Genomic DNA, 18,179 nt, shown 5'->3' with positions numbered 1-18,179 from the left:
TTTGGTTCAAAACCAATGTATCCAATGCAGCGCAGTATTCAATACAGATCTCACCTGCCTCAGTCTGTATAATAAGTTATTGTTCAAGCATTTATTTGAGTTAAAAGATCAACTGGTTTGGCTATGAATCAAGCTTACACATAAGCAGATAAACAAACAAATCCATTTTAAAAGGATAAATTGCATGTGCCATAAACTAAAATATATTATGTGATAATGTAGAATGCACTGGGGAAGTCTACACCAGGCCAGATGTTTGCAGCCAGGTGATAAATAAAACAAAAACATCATACCAAAACAAACTCCAATTCTGTACTCATTTCCATCCTATATTGTATTTATCCTAAATAATTAATTCATTTCTTTCTTCTTATTATGTACAGAACACATCCTGAATGTATATTTTTTAAAATAGCACCATGAACTATGTCACAAAACAAAGTCATCCATACAGATGAAAGCACAGGAATACAGTGCCTTGCAAAAGTATTGACCCCGATTGGCGTTTTTCCTATTTTGTTGCCTTACAACTTGGAATTAAAATTGATTTTTATTTGGATTTCATGTAATGGACATACACAAAATAGTCCAAATTGGTGAAGTGAAATGAAAAAAATAACTTGTTTCAAAAACTTCAAAAAAATAAATAACGGAAAAGTGGTGCGTGCATATGTATTCACCCCCTTTGCTATTAAGCCTCTAAATAAGATCTGGTGCAACCAATTGCCTTCAGAAGTCACGTATTTGGTTAAATAAAGTCCACCTGTGTGCAATCTAAGTGTCACATGATCTCAGTATATATATACACCTGTTCTGAAAGGCCCCAGAGTCTACAACACCACTAAGCAAGGGGCACCACCAAGCAAGCGGCACCATGAAGACCAAGGAGCTCTCCAAACAGGTCAGGGACAAAGTTATGGAGAAGTGCAGATCAGGGTTGGGTTATAAAAAAATATCCAAAACTTTGAACATCCCACGGAGCACCATTAAAGCCACTATTAAAAAATGCAAAGAATATGGCACCACGACAAACCTGGCAAGAGAGGGCCGCCCACCAAAATTCACGGACCAGGCAAGGAGGGCATTAATCAGAGAGGCAACAAAGAGACCAAAGATAACCCTGAAGGAGCTGCAAAGCTCCACAGCGGAGATTGGAGTTTCTGTCCATAGGACCACTTTAAGCCGTACACTCCACAGAGCTGGGCTTTACGGAAGAGTGGCCAGAAAAAAGCCATTGCTTAAAGAAAAAAATAAGCAAACACGTTTGGTGTTCGCCAAAAGGCATGTGGGAGACTCCCCAAACATATGGAAGAAGGTACTCTGGTCAGATGAGACTAAAATAAGAGCTTTTTGGCCATCAAGGAAAACGCTATGTCTGGCGCAAACCCAACACCTCTCATCACCCCGAGAACACCATCCCCACAGTGAAGCATGGTGGTGGCAGCATCATGCTGTGGGGATGTTTTTCATCGGCAGGGACTGGGAAACTGGTCAGAATTGAAGGAATGATGGATGGCGCTAAATACAGGGAAATTCTTGACGGAAGCCTGTTTCAGTCTTCCGGAGATTTGAGACTGGGACGGAGGTTCACCTTCCAGTAGGACAATGACCCTAAGCATACTGCTAAAGCAACACTCAAATGGTTTAAGGGGAAACATTTCAATGTCCTGGAATGGCCTAGTCAAAGCCCAGACCTCAATCCAATTGAGAATCTGTGGTATGACTTAAAGATTGCTGTACACCAGCGGAACCCATCCAACTTGAAGGAGCTGGAGCAGTTTTGCCTTGAAGAATGAGCAAAAATCCCAGTGGCTAGATGTGCCAAGCTTATAGATACATACCCCAAGAGACTTGCAGCTGTAATTGGTGCAAAAGGTGGCTCTACAAAGTATTGACTTTGGGGGGGTGAATAGTCATGCACGCTCAAGTTTTCTGTTTTTTTTGTCTTATTTCTTATTTCTGTTTCACAATAAAACATATTTTGCATCTTCAAAGTGGTAGGCATGTTGTGTAAATCAAATGATACAAACCCCGAAAAAATCTATTTTAATTCCAGGTTGTAAGGCAACAAAAAAAGAAAAACGCCAAGGGGGGGTCAATACTTTTGCAAGGTACTGTAAATCAGGTTCTTCACCCATCTCATGCAGATTGCATGTCATTGCAGCAAAGTTAATCTTGGCCACTACAGATGCAGCTCACACCACACCAGAGGAAAGGTGGAGGTGACTCCTGCTTGCCCAATCTCCAACTAGTGAAGCTTCCAAATCTCCTGAAACCAAAGCTCCAGGCAAACACAGAGAGCAGACATGATTTCAAAAGAACTTCAAATTGTGTCACTTGCATTTGTGTCAACAAAATTAATATAGGCAGCCAGCTTACAAATGTACAAAAATATCAGCGGATAAATAAGGTCCTTAACTCAAGACCTACGACATTGGCTACTGTATTTCACACACCAAGGAGGCAACCCATGAAAAACTATTTAACGTACTTGTTCAGTCATTTGGGATTTAACATTCCCCCCTTTTTCAAACAATGAAATTACATCAATTCAAGATAATGTATCGACTCTTGAGTTTTCATAAACTGTAAATCTTTTTTGTTTTCCTCCCAGTAACACAAATAAGTGCAAAGTGAAGATAATAGCCCCCAGATTACAGTGTTTTGACACTTAGATTATATTGTTTTACCATGACTGAAATTGCATAAAAGACGGACTTAAAGCACTGAGACAAGCAATTTAATGATCCAATAACTGTCATCACATGTTGCTCATCAAGCAGAGTTCTCTCACAATACTCTGCTCCATACACTGTCCAAATCTCCAAACTCCTCTGCACGGATACACAAAAACAAACCTGGTTTTAACCGTCCTATTTTCAACTATAGCTTTGTAACTGTTTAGAAAGCCATAAAATACATATTTTCAGTCACTACATTTTAATTTGCATGTTAATCAAGCTACTTGTTTTAAATCACCTCTCGTGATTTGGATCCAATGCATTATTTTTAGAACATACTACATTTTTTTTATGATTCTTACACAGTAAACATGTTCAATAGGGTTTGTTTTATTAGCATTGCATGCAAGGTGGAAATCAAGCAATCAGATAAAAAATCCTAACTACATCAATATGTTCAATTATCTCCATTGGTATTACTGTTAGAACAATCGTATACAGGGTAAGTCTTCAGAGCATGTTTAGCATAGGTTTAGTCATGGGCTGTAACAGAGCGATCAGTTTCTTCCTGTTGAAAACATACTAAGAAAAGGTTTTTTTGTGCTCACAAATATTTTCTATTCTATACTGTCCTTTGAGATAAAGAGAATATACAGTGAGAACACACATTAGTACAAGTCTGTATATTATAACAAAAATAAATAAATTTTCTGCGAGGAAATTCCATTCAGTGACACGTGGCTCTTTCCTTTCATTTCAACTTCTAAACAGATTCAACACCATAAACAGTCCTCAGTCCTGCTGATGAGATTAGCGACCTCTGCCGAGCAAGTGACAAAGAAAACTCCTCAAAAGACAAATGAGGAAATCAGTGAGAGCTGAATTAGGACTTGGATGGACTAAATGAATGGATAGACTTGGCCTTCATGTTTCATGGCTGACTGATGCTGCAGATTACTTTATTTAAAAAAAATAAAAACAACAACAATAATCATAGTGATAAAGAGGGGCTTGAATACTAAACAGGGTGGAGAGGTGGATGGGGGGGAGGGACTCGCCTCCTCCACGATTTCATCTCCGTCACCCATCACCCAGTCATACACATGACTAATGATTGGAGGGAGGAGGGTGGGGGGATCGATGGGTGTGGGGGATGGAGGGAGGGTGGAGAGGGGGGGAAAGAGGAACTCGCCTCCTCCACGTTTTCATCTCCGTCACCCATCACCCAGTCAACCACATGACTAATGATTGGAGGGAGGAGGGTGGGGGGATGGAGGAGGGAGGGAGGGTGGAGAGGTGGAAGGGGGAGGAAAAGCTACACTAGCTATTTCCTCATTTACCTCTCTGTCACGCCTCTTCCTCCTAAATATCCTCTTATAAAAAGGAGGGCGGGTGGAGGAAGACGGAAGAGGGAGGGAGGGTGGAGAGGTCGAGGGGGGAGGAAGCTCGACCACAGCTGTCTCCTTGTTTACCTCTCTGTCACACCTCTTCCTCCTAAATACCCTCTTATAAAAAAAGAGGGCGGGTGGAGGGATGGATGGGTGTGGGGGATGGAGGAGGGAGGGAGGGTGAAGAGGTGGATGGGGGGAAGGGACTCGCCTCCGCCACAATTTCATCTCTGTCACCCATGACTCATGATTGGAGGGAGGAGGGTGGGTGGACCGATGGTTGTGGGGGATGGAGGGAGGGAGGGTGGAGAAGTGGAGGGGGGAGGAAGAGCTACACTAGCTATTTCCTCATTTACCTCTCTGTCACGCCTCTTCTTCCTAAATATCCTCTTATAAAAAGGAGGGCGGGTGGAGGGAGACGGAAGAGGGGGGGAGGGGGGAGGAAGCGCTACCACAGCTGTTTCTTCGTTTACATCTCTGTCACACCTCTTCCTCCTAAATACCCTCTTATAAAAAGGAGGGTGGGTGGAGGGAGATGGAAGAGGGAGGGAGGGTGGAGAGATGGAGGGGTTCTCTTCCTCCAGGACGTCAACACCATCTTGAGTCTCAAAAGCATCCAATTCCTGCTTGCCGCAGGTAATCATGAAGTCTGTCATCATCTGATGAGATGTGAACTGTCCTCCAGGACAACTCTAGATGTCCTGGAGGAACATCAAAACCATCTAGAGTTTCAAAAGCGTCGGCCCAGATTTCCTGGGTGTCACAAGTATTCATTAAATCTGTCAGTCTGATGCAATGTATTCATTAAATCTGTCATTTTCTAATGCGATGTATTCATAAAGTCGCTGCATTAAGTTGCTGGGAATTCATGGTTTTGTACACAGTTTAATTGTGTTTGATATATTATTTCATACTGAATTGCCTGTGAGGGTGCCAAAAATAAGATTTACTGACGCATTTGTCAAAGGTGTTATTACGTGTTGGAATAAATGTTAAATATTTAACTGCAAAGTAGTAATGCGTGATTGATACTTTAGTTTATTTTATATTAAATCATAACTGGGATGTTTGCTGAAATTGATTGGATGAGACTCAGCCCTACCTAAAACATGTTCCACCAGCCGCCACTGGTTCCGAGGGCTGATTACAAATCCTTGGAGCATCACGCACAAATCAGGATATATGTTTATAATTACTTTAATATGAAATACAGCAGAAGCATGATCTTTTTCAGGCTTTTAAAGCTGTATTAATCAATATTTTTATATTAATAGACTAAAGATTAGGTGTATTATGTAGCGCGCGCGCACACACACACACACACACACACACACACACACACACACACACACACACACACACACACACACACACACACACACACACACACACACACACACACACACACACACACACACACACACACACACACACACACACACACACACACACACACACACACACACACACACACACACACACACACAGCCGCCCCCCCAACAATAAAAAGATAAAATGCAGCTTGAATTAGTCTAAATGCATGGAAGACAAGACACTACAACTCTTTATCCACTCAGTGAAATTTATTTTTTTACAAGTTTATTAACATTCTTTACCAATCTAAATAATTCCACAATATAGAGATTTTTTTTTTTTTTTTTTAAAGTTGTCAGTTTCAAACAGACATTTGACAAAAACATACAAGATTCCATAGTCTTGAATGAGCGATGAGCCATAATGGATAATATGACGATATATAATACTTATATTACAGGTACAATATACAATACTGTTAGAATACTTTTAACAAAGCAATTGTTAGCATAAAATCAGTCGGTCCAACTCACTGAATCCGGAATAAAATGCTAAAATGGTTTCAAGGTTATTCCTTGATGACCTCGACCAGCTTATTCCATGCAAGTGGTCAGCAACATGCAACAACTCAACACACATCAAGCTGCAGCAACAACTCAACACACATCAAGCTGCAACGTCACGGTTCACAGTAGTATTTAGCTGGATGCGAGCCTCCTGTAGCCTTTGCTTTTGGACACTATTACGCACCCCGTAGCCAAAGTAGATGATCAGGCCTGAGGAAAGAGTTGTGAGGCCTTTTAAGAGTCAACTTAAAAAGAAATGACACCTTTGTGCATTTAGATCCCTCCACCGTCTACAAATGATGCAGAACACCTGAAAGAATAAAAACATTCCACATGGAGCTGGTTATGTAGGGCACTTAAGACTTAAGGCACTCTTACCTAATGCCATCCAGACAGCATAGCTGATCCAAGTTTCTCCTCCCAACTGGACCATCAGGTAGGTATTCATGAGGATACTTAAAACTGGAATTACGGGTACACCGGGAACCTGCAAAAACATGAACTCATGACATCATTCAGTATGATAAAGAGCTATAGTTTGAATGTGTTTGAACAGGGTTGCATGAGGTACCACCCCCCCCCCCCCCCCCCCCCTTGGAATCATTTTTGATCAAACCCTCTCCCTTTGAACGCCACATCAATCACGATGATGTAATCTTGGCATTACGCAAATATCTGTGTTGCAGCAAAGCCAAGGGTTAGATGATGGGATTCATACCTCTTTCATATCCATCCATACTATGCAGCCGTAGCCCGCAGCGAGGTAGCTTACCTCACACACCAGAGACGGGGAGAAACAACTAGCTTGACTTTGTTACAGAACCCACCTACCAGCACCTCTAACGCTCACTATTTAGCATCAATATACCTTTCTACACATAATTACAGAGCAAAAGTCAATATCTCAATCCCCAAAAGTTTTAAAAAGGTAAGTTTCAAATGAAAAACCGTGCTTTTTAAACGGCGACCATTCGCTGTGGGTTTAAACTGGGTTGGCCTCTCTGCAACGGGCACGTCGCGTCTTTGCCATAAACTCTCTGTGCCCTGCAGAATAACCTCAGTAAGGCCCGCTAACTGACCCCCCCTAACAAGATATCCCCATTGGAACTGTGAAAAGGTGCAAATCCTCAGAATGCGTGAAATCCTGCCCACCGCCATCCCCTCTTGGTTTACCATGAAAGCTGCTTTGGTTGTGCTCTGCGGCTGTCTCCAGACGATAACGACAGCGAGGACCAGCGTCAGCACGAGGACGGAGACGAGCAGCGTGCTCCACAACTCCCGTCTGCGGAGGGAACGCACGGCCTCGGACAGCAGCACGCTTAAAGCGATCGCCACGAACACTGAGGAGGAATCGGAGCCGTCAGGGAAAACTTTCACATTTGGAGTTTTGTTCAGCACCCTACATTTCTAGTGGGTAAATAAAAATTAAAAATTCTGTTTCAGTAACTCTGGAAAGTGACTGTTGGCAAACTGAACACAACATTAATTATAGTAGGCAACAAGTGTGTGCAGAAAACTATCATACTTTGAGCTAAGCAATGAGAAATCATTTCTACGTCATATTTTACTGCTTGGGCAGAATCTATAAAAGTTGTGGGGGCAGCTTTCCACCTATTATCTGGACCCTGAGAGCTGCATGTGATTATCGTTGGTGTTCGGTTTAGATAACAAAACCAATTGCTTAGGGTTAGAAAAAAACAAAACATGGTTTGGCTTAGAATAAGTATGCTTGTAACATTACACAAGTTACACACTTCATTTGACAACGCCGGTCCCCTGAGTGAAAGTCCTGTGTTTGACCAATCCACCTCCTCCCCCCCACCTTAGAGGACTTTATTCTACATCATTTGCGCCGAGCGTCTAATGACGACACGGATGGTTTTACATCAGTGTTAGCCGAATACCTGTCGCGTACGGACGCCTTGTGCACCGGTGTCAGGACGCCGCTAAGTATGCTCAGCAGAACAATGACAGCTTACTTACAAATAATGATGATGACTACGTTGACATTTTTGGAGGTGCGGTGGGTGGGTTGCGATGGAGGCCTCAACAGACCCATCACACTAAATGGTTCCGGCCTACGAATAAGACCAGGGTCTTCTTTGTACCTGGCAGAAACAAAAAAAACTCAGCAACATGCTAACAAGCTACGGTTGATGTTCTACCAACTTGAGTCATGTAAAAACAAGTTACTCCTTTCAGTCTAAAACTCTCCAAAAGACCCAGTGAAATGAAAAATACACTTCCTATAGTTTTAATATTGTGTCCCTTTGAATTGCCTTGTTTTTATAACAGAGTATTTTAAATCAAATTGCTGCCTTTTCTCTTTGTTGAAAGAGTTTCAAATGTTTGATAGTTCATCCAGCATTCAGGGACGTTTACAAAAAAAAAAATCCTCCAATCAAACACGACTTTGACAACAGGTGACTGAGGTGTGTGTGGAGCCCACAGTCAGCACTCTAAACTTTTAAACTGTATAATCAGATGCAGGGACATGAGGTCAGGGGAGGCTCTGTCAGCATGAAAGGTAAAAAAACAAACAAATAATGATAAAATAAAATTACTATTTCTCTACTGATCTGTGCTATAAATGTAATTTCTGTATGATTCCAATCATTTCAACAGTCAAAAATCGATGAATTTGCGCATGTCCTGTTCAGACATGCGAGGTGAGGCAGTGACAAGCTGAGCCTCACCTCAGCGCGTGTCTTTTGCTTTCTCATTGTTTGTCACCACTGTAATATTTGTAGACACTTTCATTATATGTCCTTTCCATAGAGTAGGTACTGTATTTCACGTATGTGTAGAACATATTTAGTGTTTGCTGATCTGACATTAAACCGCAGGGAAAAAGCACAGAGGGGAGGCAAACAGTACCTCTGCCTCACTGAAATGGGCGTGCGAGAGCCCACGGGTCGGGTTTATGCTTGTTCTGTCGTTGCTCTTCTTCTACACTTCTCTTATATTTCACTTTGACCGCAAAAATCCGGAGCCGGATCGCGGTGCACACACGCTCCCGGTGGAAATATGTACCTTACTTATGTGTGTGTAAAGAATGCTGATGTGAAATATGAAAAACAACCAGTAGTCAATGTGCAAGCTGCCCATTGAATGGTGATTTAAGCTACTGGATTGGGTTCATACATTTGTAAATCTGACTTATGTAGTGTCAGTGCCTCAACAGCCACGAACCTCTCGTCACTGATCAAACACAAAAGATTTGATTTAAATCCCTATTGTAACTGTACGCCGCTCAAATATTCCATTTCACTGGGAACTTTAAATTGCAGCTTTTTACCGAACCTATTAAATTACTCCAAGTGTCCATACCTTAATACGAGGATACACACTGCAACAAGGGTGTAGGCAAAGATGGTCCCAATTGAACTCATGTCAACCAGTGCCTTCAAGTCAAATAACAGGACCATGACAGCTGCAAAGAGAACCAAATATGTTACTGACCAATCAAGAGTCTGTGGGAATGCATGCCAAGATGGATAACAGAGGGGGGCTTAGTAAAAGCTTTCTGATGCAATATATATTTTTAAAAGCCTCACGTTGAGTAACAGTATTCATCTTCACAAGTCTTTACGCTCAAGAAAAACATTTGTGTCAAAAACTGCAGAGCTATGATAAGAATCTGCCATTATGAAGCCTTGAATTTGACCATTTCACCGTCGTCATCTTGGATTACGACCGTAGTAATTTTTTTTTACCATATTTGGACTGAGGAGTGATGTAGAGACGCTGTATACGTCTCTGGTAGAGACCTGCCAATCACTGTGTAGCCCCGCCCCTAAAGCATCCCCTGCTTTATGGTCTGTTTGACTCTAAATGGAGCATAATGTACTAAATGAACATCATGCTGTATTGAAGAAGACTTGAAACTAGAGATTGAGACCATAAACTCATGTTTACAGTGTTTACTGAGGGAATAAATCAAGAGAGAAGTAGAGTCATTTTAGACTAGACTTCTATAAAACCAGAGGAGTCGCCCCCTGGTGGACACTAGAGAGAATGCAGCTTTAAGACACTTCCACATTGGCTTCACTCGGCAGAACCGGAGGTTGCCGCTTGGGCAGAATATCACTGCATTTGGACTAATAAGATGCACCTAATCTTCTCGAACCTTATCATCAGACAATAATGTTTTGCATCGGCAAGGTTTTTACGAGTCATTTCTTTGTCCAGTAGCTGTGAATGGTTTGCCTTGCATAGCCTGACAAGCTATTGCACTCCGCTGTACTTCTGTTGCCAAACTGCATACACCAACAAACTGTAAGTATGATTGCAACTGGATTACCGGCCACTGCTCCTGAAGACAGCGTGGCAACAACGGGACTTTGCCTGGAGCTCAGGTAACAAAGGGGCTTGAAGAGCAGGCCGTCTCTCGCCATGGCAAAGAGCACCCGCGGCATTGGAAACATCACTCCCAGGAGACTGTGGAACACGACAGCAACGCTTCACTGTGAGCGAATGGAGAGCTCGCCAACACCAACCAGGTTAGACATTCAATTCTATATGCACTAGTATACATGACAAACATGGACTGCCAAAAGTCACAGGACAGAGCCAACTCACACCATGTAAATAGTGCAGTAATAGCTGCACTACAGTAATTATATTCACTTTTCTATCATGCAAGTAGTAATTCTGCATCCCAACAACAGCTACGACATTTTAGGCTGGTGGTAAAATTACAAAAGGCAACTTGAGACATGAGACTAGCAACTGGAACTCCTACAACTTTGTACAGAAACAAATGGATGCCTTATGTTTGATGCAGAACTACAGACCAGTACCTTGTTGAGAGTGCACAGAGGGATCCAACAGCCACAACGTACTTGGCGGGCTCCCAGCCAACGTATTCAAAGGCCACAGGCAGAGGGCTGTGGCCGTCGAGCAGATAGTAGGGCATCATAAGAGTCAGAGCGGCTGACACGCCGAAGTAGGCCAAGAAGCAGATGAGCAGCGATGCCACGATCCCAAGAGGGATGGCTTTCTGCGGGTTCTGCACCTCCTCCCCTAGAAAGAGCACTTCCATTAGCTGGGGCGATACTCCTGCATCACTGCTGTTGAAGTCAAGTCAACAAAATGCGCTTTACTCGTACTACTCAACGATACCTGTTGTGGCGATGCAGTCAAATCCTACAAAAGCATAGAAACAGGTGGCCGCTCCTTCTAATGTGCCGTCCAAACCAAAGGGGAAGAAGCCACCAACGCCAAAGTCAACGGTTTCATTTTGTGTCGACGTAATGTTCCTTTAAAGAATTAAAAAAAAATACCTATATCAATTCCATTCAGAGTGTAATGTACCTCATGTAATTCATTTGTTCCCATTTGCAAGGGAGCAGCTAAAAAACATGTTTGCATTGCATGATCTATGACTAATTATTGATGGCGTGGTTACCAGTTACAATATTGATGTGAATTTGTGTTTTAATAAATAAAAAGTTCATAATGCTTTGTAAAATAGGAAAATTAAAAAAAAATATTCTAAGAAAAAAATATGAATGCATTTAAATCCTATTACACAGTAGAATTGCAGAAAAATGCAAACAATAAATAATTGCATATCAGCCCTGAAGTTTGCTCAAGTCTGCGTAGATTCCATACTTAATAATAATAATAATAATAATAATAATACGAAGAAGAAGAAGACGACATTGGGGAATGTCAGAATCATCAGGAATACTGTGCACAGTGGGTTTTAGGAAGAAATATCTTAAGAACTGTTGGTAAATGAAGCTCAATGTTTGTGCCTCTAAAGGCAATGAACAAAAATACAATTGAAAATCTCAATGACAATTTCTCTTTCCAAAATCACTGTCCTGGTTATTTGGGATAATTCATAGAATCCACAGACCTCTTGTTATTAAAAAGGTAGTCACTTCAAGTGAAGAAAGAGCCCGTATTCAAGTAGTGGACACTTAACTGTTTTTGAATGATAAAACAGAATATCAGTGAATATAACCATGATGATGAGGCGTTTTGAGCCTTTGTTATGTGAAACATGAAAAAAAAAAATTAATGGAGTTTTGTCACTCCTATTATTCCTTGTCTTCTTTTTCAAGGATCCTCTTTGTTTTTTTAACTATAATACCCTAATCTAAATGAGGTAAACAGCCAACACACTGAATACTTTATATTTCCTGTTTTAAACTAAGCAAAAGTTTATCTTTTGGGCACCACTAAATCTATACCAACTAGCCATTTGTAGTTCCTGTTAGCACATAGTTGTGCAGAAAACTATCACTGGGGTACTTTGATACTGAAAACCGTCATTCAGTTATTATATTAATTATTATAATAAGTTATTTGGCTGATTTCTATGATGATTCATGGACATTTGGTCACAATGGACATATCCATTGAAGTATTAGTCGGTGAATAATGAAAGATGCATCATTTAAGCTTTTACAAATATATTTTTCCTCAAATACATTTATAATTAGACAATATAATACATACGTAACAGAACCATTTGAATACAAAATTAGTGTAAAAGTGTAAAAAGGAGAAATCTTACTCCATGGCTAGAGTTGCATTCAGGATGCTCTCCCGACTGATGCGCCAGTTGTTGAGGTCTCCTTTTATAAAGCCAGCGACGATGATAAAAACTAACACGACTACATTCACTCCAGTAAAAACTGTGTTGATGACTGCCGACTCCTTCGCGCCAAACGCAAGAATCCCTGAAATTAGGAAGAAAAAAAAGTCAGCAAATTTCTGCTCGCAAAACATTCTGCATCTTTTCTTAACTTTCAAATAAATGATATTACCAGCGAGCAACATAATCAGCCCAGCAGCAAAGAAGTCTGGGTATGGAGCCAAGCCAGGTGAGTCCATTGGAGTAAGTTTTTCCAGAGTTTGAGCTATAATGTTGTCTATAAGGTCATCAAAGGTACCGGTCCAGGCTTTGGCCACACTAGATGTTCCTGAGAAGAACAAAGACGTATACACATTTAGGTTGGTACATTTTTTAACAATCAAAAAAATCAGGACTGTTGAACTATGTTCTGCTTTGTCATAACTCAAAGACCATTGTACCCTAATAACTTGAAAGTTACACAATGTGACAATCAAAATCTTCCAACAGAGAGACTTCGGGACTGAACTTGTCCAATGCTGTGTTCATGTCATATGGGATGGATGGTAAAAAATGTCCATGGCAATGACTTGCAAGTATTCATGTCTTCAAATCGGTTGTCGATTACAGAGAATTAAAAACACTGGGAACTTACAATAAAACACAAGTATTATATTTATTTTTTTTCGTGAATTTCAGGCACTTTGAAATTAAGTGCTAGTCATCATAATCATTAAGCGCTTTCAGAAAATTCTCCCTGTCACAATTAAGACTTGAATGTTGAAACGTCTGCTATTTACAGGTTGGAAACTTTGAATTGCAATAACTAATATGACATGAAGCCGGCATTATTGCAGGACGTTGTCCTGCTCTGTAAATATTGACTGCCTTTCTATTTTTTAAAGCAAATAATTACTCTTCAGACATCCAGCAGGCATAAACATTCATTTAGAGTACTTTCTGGCCACCTGACTAATTGTATTGTGCTTTTCTAGTCTTCAGACTACTCAAAGCACTTTAACACTATGTCATCATTCACACACTGCAAGAACAGCCTACGGAAGCATTTAGGGGTTAAGAGTCTTACCCAAGGGCACATGGACTAGCGTAGCTGGGGATCGAACACTCTATACATAGTGATTGGATAAATAATTAGTCATACATTTGCAAAACTGGGCCGTTGCCAAATTCGGGGGAAAACATACTGTAAATAAGAACGTAGTCATGCAAGGTCATCCATTGGTTTGTGGATGGCCGATTTGAAGCCTCGAGTTTGGCGTCGCTATCTTGGATTACGACCATCGCCATGTTGGTTTTTTTGCAGCCAATGAACAGAAGTTACCATATTTGGAATGAGGAGGAGTGACGTAGAGACGCAGTATCTGGCTCTGGTAGAGACCTGTCAATCACTGTGTAGCCTCGCCCCTAAAGCATCTCCTGCTTTATGTTGTGTTTGACTCTAAATCGACCATAATGTACTAAATGAACATCATGCTGTGTTGAAGAAAACTTGAAAGTAGAGATTGAGACCATAAACTCATGTTTACAATGTTTACTGAGGGAATAAATCAAGCGAGAAGTAGTCATTTTAGACTAGACTTCTATACAACCAGAGGAGTCGCCCCCTGGTGGACACTAGAGAGAATGCAAGTTTTAATTAAGAAATTGGCTTCACTCAGCACAACCAGAAGTTGCTGCCTGACTGCAACCAATGGATGAACAAGTGACTTCACGAACATACAGATCAGGAACCTGCTGAACTGACGTGTTGTATATCATCTTCATTGAGCTCCAAGATCTGACTGAATTTATTCAAGATGGCTTTAAGAGGTATGATGTCATTACTGCTCTGGACACAGAGGCTTTAATGAGTAAGATCTACACAGTCATTTTCTCATAGACTTCTATACAATCAGACTTTTTTCTGCTACCAGAGGAGTCGCCCTCTGCTGGTCCGTAGAAAAAATGCAAGTTTTGCATGTTAATTAATCCTCCACAGCACATCCACCTTCATTGTGCACTTTCACTTACCAATGACGTAGGACAGCAGGAGGTTCCAGCCGGCCACAAACGCCCACACCTCCCCCACAGTCACATAGCTATAGAGATAAGCCGAGCCCGTCTTGGGGACCCGGGCTCCAAACTCAGAGTAACACAACCCGGCAAAGACGGAAGCCACCGCCGCAACCAGGAAGGAGATGATAATGCTGGGGCCGGCCACCTCCCTGGCCACCTCTCCGGACAGCACGTAGACGCCAGCCCCGAGCGTGCTACCGACGCCCAGGCCCACCAAGTCCAAGGCAGTCAGGGATCGGCAGAAGTTGGACACCTCGCCCTCGGGCTTCAGAGGCTTCTTTCGGGTCAGGGTCCGAAGGAATCGTAACACTTTGGCAAAAGTGATTCTTAGAACCAGAATGCATCGATGTAAAGAAACAAAGATAACGCAAGAATTACATATATGTAAACATTGTATTGAGGAAGTATTGGTTGGTAAGTTGCTTGGCCTGTGTTCAAAAACATTCCACCTGGTGGTTAAATTGTAAACCCCTTTTCACCTGTAGTGTCTTCGAAATGTATGGATTTAATCATCTTTAAGAGCATTTCTGAGAATTTGTCAGAAATCTCCACTTGAGTACCACCAAAAACCCCAAACCTTCCAGTTCCATCCTCTCTATATTCTGAAGGCTTTCACAGAGGGGTTTGTTCATATATCATTCATAGACTGATCTATAGAACATTTTATTTATTTTAATGGCTGTTAACAGAGATATCCACATACACCTCTGTAAAAACCTTTGACTCTAACATGTCAACAAAATTAGATGAATTTTTGATTCTGGCTTTTTCCAATGTTCAGATTTCTGTTGTGTAAATTGTGTCCGAATAAGCACATTTAATAAGATAATGACTCGTTTGCATATTTAAACATAACATTTCAGAAAACTTGTTATAGAAAAATGCATATTGATGCGTGTTATCACCTGGGGATATGGTAACATCTAATGGTTAACTTGTTTACCTGCTTTGAGTGTGAATTGCATGTAGTTTTCAAACTGAGTTGGTATTTAAGATGAGGTAGATCCACTTTTACCCGGGTTTAACTAATGGATGAAACTTTCCCCATCAATTGTATTACACATTTTTTAAAATCTTTTGTTTAAATCTGCAAATGAAGCTTTATCTAACAGTAACTTTTGGTGAATTTGTCAAATAGACAAAAAGTAGTAAAATTAAAAACTTAAGTGTATTTTAGAGGTTTCTTTCCACTAGTCTGAAAGAACACACGTTATGGAAGCAAATTACCGCAACATTTTTAACAATTGACCAGTGCATGAAGTGCAATGTTTTGCCCTTAAGGATCTCTCCTTAAGGTGGACTTTAAGATCCAAAAAACTCTGATAAAAGTGAAACGTGAAGAAACATTACCCGCGAGCCATTTCCACGCCGTGTGTTCAGAGTGCCGGCGACATTAAGACCAGCAGCTCGTGTCTGCTGCTGCTGCTGCTGGTGTCTGACAGAAGCTCCTTTCTCCCTCAGACGAGCAGACTTTCACCGGCCCTGAGGCCTGGTGAAAGTCTGGTGTGAGCTCCACAGCTGAAATCAATCCAGGCAATCAGTGCCCTGAGGCGGAGGAGGCCTCCCGAGTGAAGAGAGTGAGCGTGGACGTTTGGGCTAAGTTTAACATGCAGTGCACAAGTCATTCTATTGCTATTCAGATGGTCGAAATTGTAGAGACTAATATCACATGACAGACAACAAAACGGACAAATAAAACAGGCATGGGCAATATTCTTCGGATGTCGTGAAAAATTTGTCACAAATATTATGCTGGGACACAAATATTATATTATATAGTATGAGTTTTGTAGTTTAATACTGAATTTTTTTAAATATAATTATTTTATTTAGGATTTGAATTACACAAATTGGTTACATCAAACTCCAAATTATATATATATATATATATATATATATATATATATATATATATATATATATATTTTTTTTTTTTTTTTTAAGTTTTTGTTCAGTATTAAACTACAAAACTCATACGGCATTGCAGAACTGCATATTTGTGTCCCATCGAAATATTTGTGACAATTTCATCATGACATCTGAAGAATATATTGTCCACGCCCGTTTTAATTGTTTGTTTTGCTGTCTGTCATTTAATTACTCTCTACAAATACTTATTTCTTTTGTTACAAATAACTGAATGGAACTGTTTTCATTCCAACGATAAATGTCTGAATGCATGTTTTCTTAATTAGTTTGTGCCTTAACCAAACTAATCGTTTCTATTGGTTTCTATTGGTTTATAATGGTTTATATTGGTTTCTATTGGTTTCTAATGATTTCTAATGATTTATATTGGTTTCTAATGATTTCTAATGGTTTTGGAATGCACAGACAGATGATGTCGTCCTGCTTGTAGGGACGTTGTGTCCGTCCTCTTCCCAGGTGTCCATGGTGGTTGCTTGACATCCTCCCTAGATATTCTTCATATGTGTTTCTGATCCATCCATCCATCCATCCATCAATTCTCCATCTTGTAATTTGTACCACTGTTATTTCTGTTTGCCCTGTTCAAACAACATCTATTCCAGGTCCTGTACCAGATGTTTCCTGGGGTTTTGTCCTTATAGATGCACCTCTAGATAAACACTCAAGAACTCTAATTCATGTTAACGGCATTTATGATATTACGAATGTTCAGACAAACGCTTCACATTCAGCACACGTGAGCAAATAGGCATTAAGAATTAAAGTCCCTGACCTCGGAGAGTACAACATAGGGTTAGCAGCATTCTCTCTCTGGAGAAAGTTGATGAGTGAGTGTCCATCAAGCCATTCCTTCAGCACAGTATGATGCTGTCTGTAATACGCAGGTTGAATCACAAGAGGGCAGCAGGAGTATTAGGAATAAATGCTCGGCTGCGTCTCCAAAGCCTCCTCTCCTCTCGGGTCTCAGCCGATGACATAATCCCTCTGCCAATGAAAAGGAAGGAATTCTGTTTGAAATCAAGGAGGATTGATATGATTTGGGAAGCAATCCGTCTCCTTATGCTTATGAGAGAGTGGTGCCACACTTTCTCACTTCATCAATATTAATTATGATGACAATCATGTGTTTGTTTCATTGAAATGGAAAAGGAAATTCACTCGTTGGCTCCTATATTTCAAAATATCCCTCCATTGGTATTATAAAAGACTGTGGGTAAGAAATCACCATCTTTTCACATATTATTCATTATTCAGCACCGATGGATGAATATGCACATTGTAATCTCTTTAACAAAAGATTTTGCATTCACATGTAGAATCTGTAGGCGACCGGACGCGATTTTGGGAATCGGAAGTGTTGTGGTTTTGTGTTTGTGGTCGTATTGACCGATCACGTACGAGCAGTCTTGACAATGATTTAGATTCCATTGCTTTGAAATTAGCTCGTAAAACTGGCTACTTGTCCCGCATCTCAAGATTCTAACCGGACGGTAAGTCTTGGACCCGATATCTACTGGCTACACCGGAGCCCTAGAAACATAGCCCCCCCCCTCCCAGAGGCTTATTCGTCATCAGACTGACAGCCAATGGGTTCCAAGATCGGGAACCCACCTCCACATTGGTGTGTGTGTATGTG

General features: G+C 40.9%; 1 protein-coding gene across 2 annotated transcripts; it reads right to left on the bottom strand.

The window, feature by feature from the left end:
- Positions 1-5,640: 5,640 nt before the first annotated feature.
- LOC137878151 (cationic amino acid transporter 2-like) lies at positions 5,641-16,032 on the bottom strand. Of its 2 annotated transcripts, XM_068718304.1 has the most exons (12): positions 15,965-16,032; positions 14,570-14,940; positions 12,732-12,887; positions 12,479-12,644; positions 11,074-11,210; positions 10,752-10,974; positions 10,253-10,389; positions 9,280-9,382; positions 7,933-8,057; positions 7,123-7,289; positions 6,328-6,436; positions 5,641-6,159 (listed from the first exon to the last, which is right to left on the bottom strand). In XM_068718304.1, exons 1-12 carry the CDS (start codon positions 15,973-15,975, stop codon positions 6,050-6,052), a joined length of 1,815 nt encoding a protein of 604 aa, XP_068574405.1. In that variant the 5' UTR covers positions 15,976-16,032; the 3' UTR covers positions 5,641-6,049. The 2 variants fall into 2 exon arrangements, with proteins under 2 accessions (XP_068574405.1, XP_068574415.1); XM_068718314.1 differs by lacking the exon at positions 7,933-8,057 and having other exon boundaries at positions 6,031-6,159.
- Positions 16,033-18,179: the final 2,147 nt, after the last annotated feature.

The sequence above is a fragment of the Cebidichthys violaceus genome, unplaced genomic scaffold (genome assembly GCF_023349555.1).
Source record: "Cebidichthys violaceus isolate CVI_PGR_0920_01 unplaced genomic scaffold, fCebVio1.0.p SCAF_10, whole genome shotgun sequence".
NCBI classification, from domain to species: Eukaryota; Metazoa; Chordata; class Actinopteri; order Perciformes; family Stichaeidae; genus Cebidichthys; species Cebidichthys violaceus.
The sequence above is the reverse complement of the archived record's forward strand: the minus strand, read 5'-3'. Positions and strand labels throughout refer to the sequence as shown.

Excerpts from the sequence above, each read along its gene's own strand:
- LOC137878151 (XM_068718304.1), bottom strand. Across the intron at positions 12,888-14,569 it reads CCTGCTGTCCTACGTCATTG|GAACATCTAGTGTGGCCAAA; the intron begins GTAAGTGAAAGT and ends TGTTCTTCTCAG. Across the intron at positions 8,058-9,279 it reads GTGTGTATCCTCGTATTAAG|GTACAAAGAAGACCCTGGTC; the intron begins GTATGGACACTT and ends TGTTTCTGCCAG.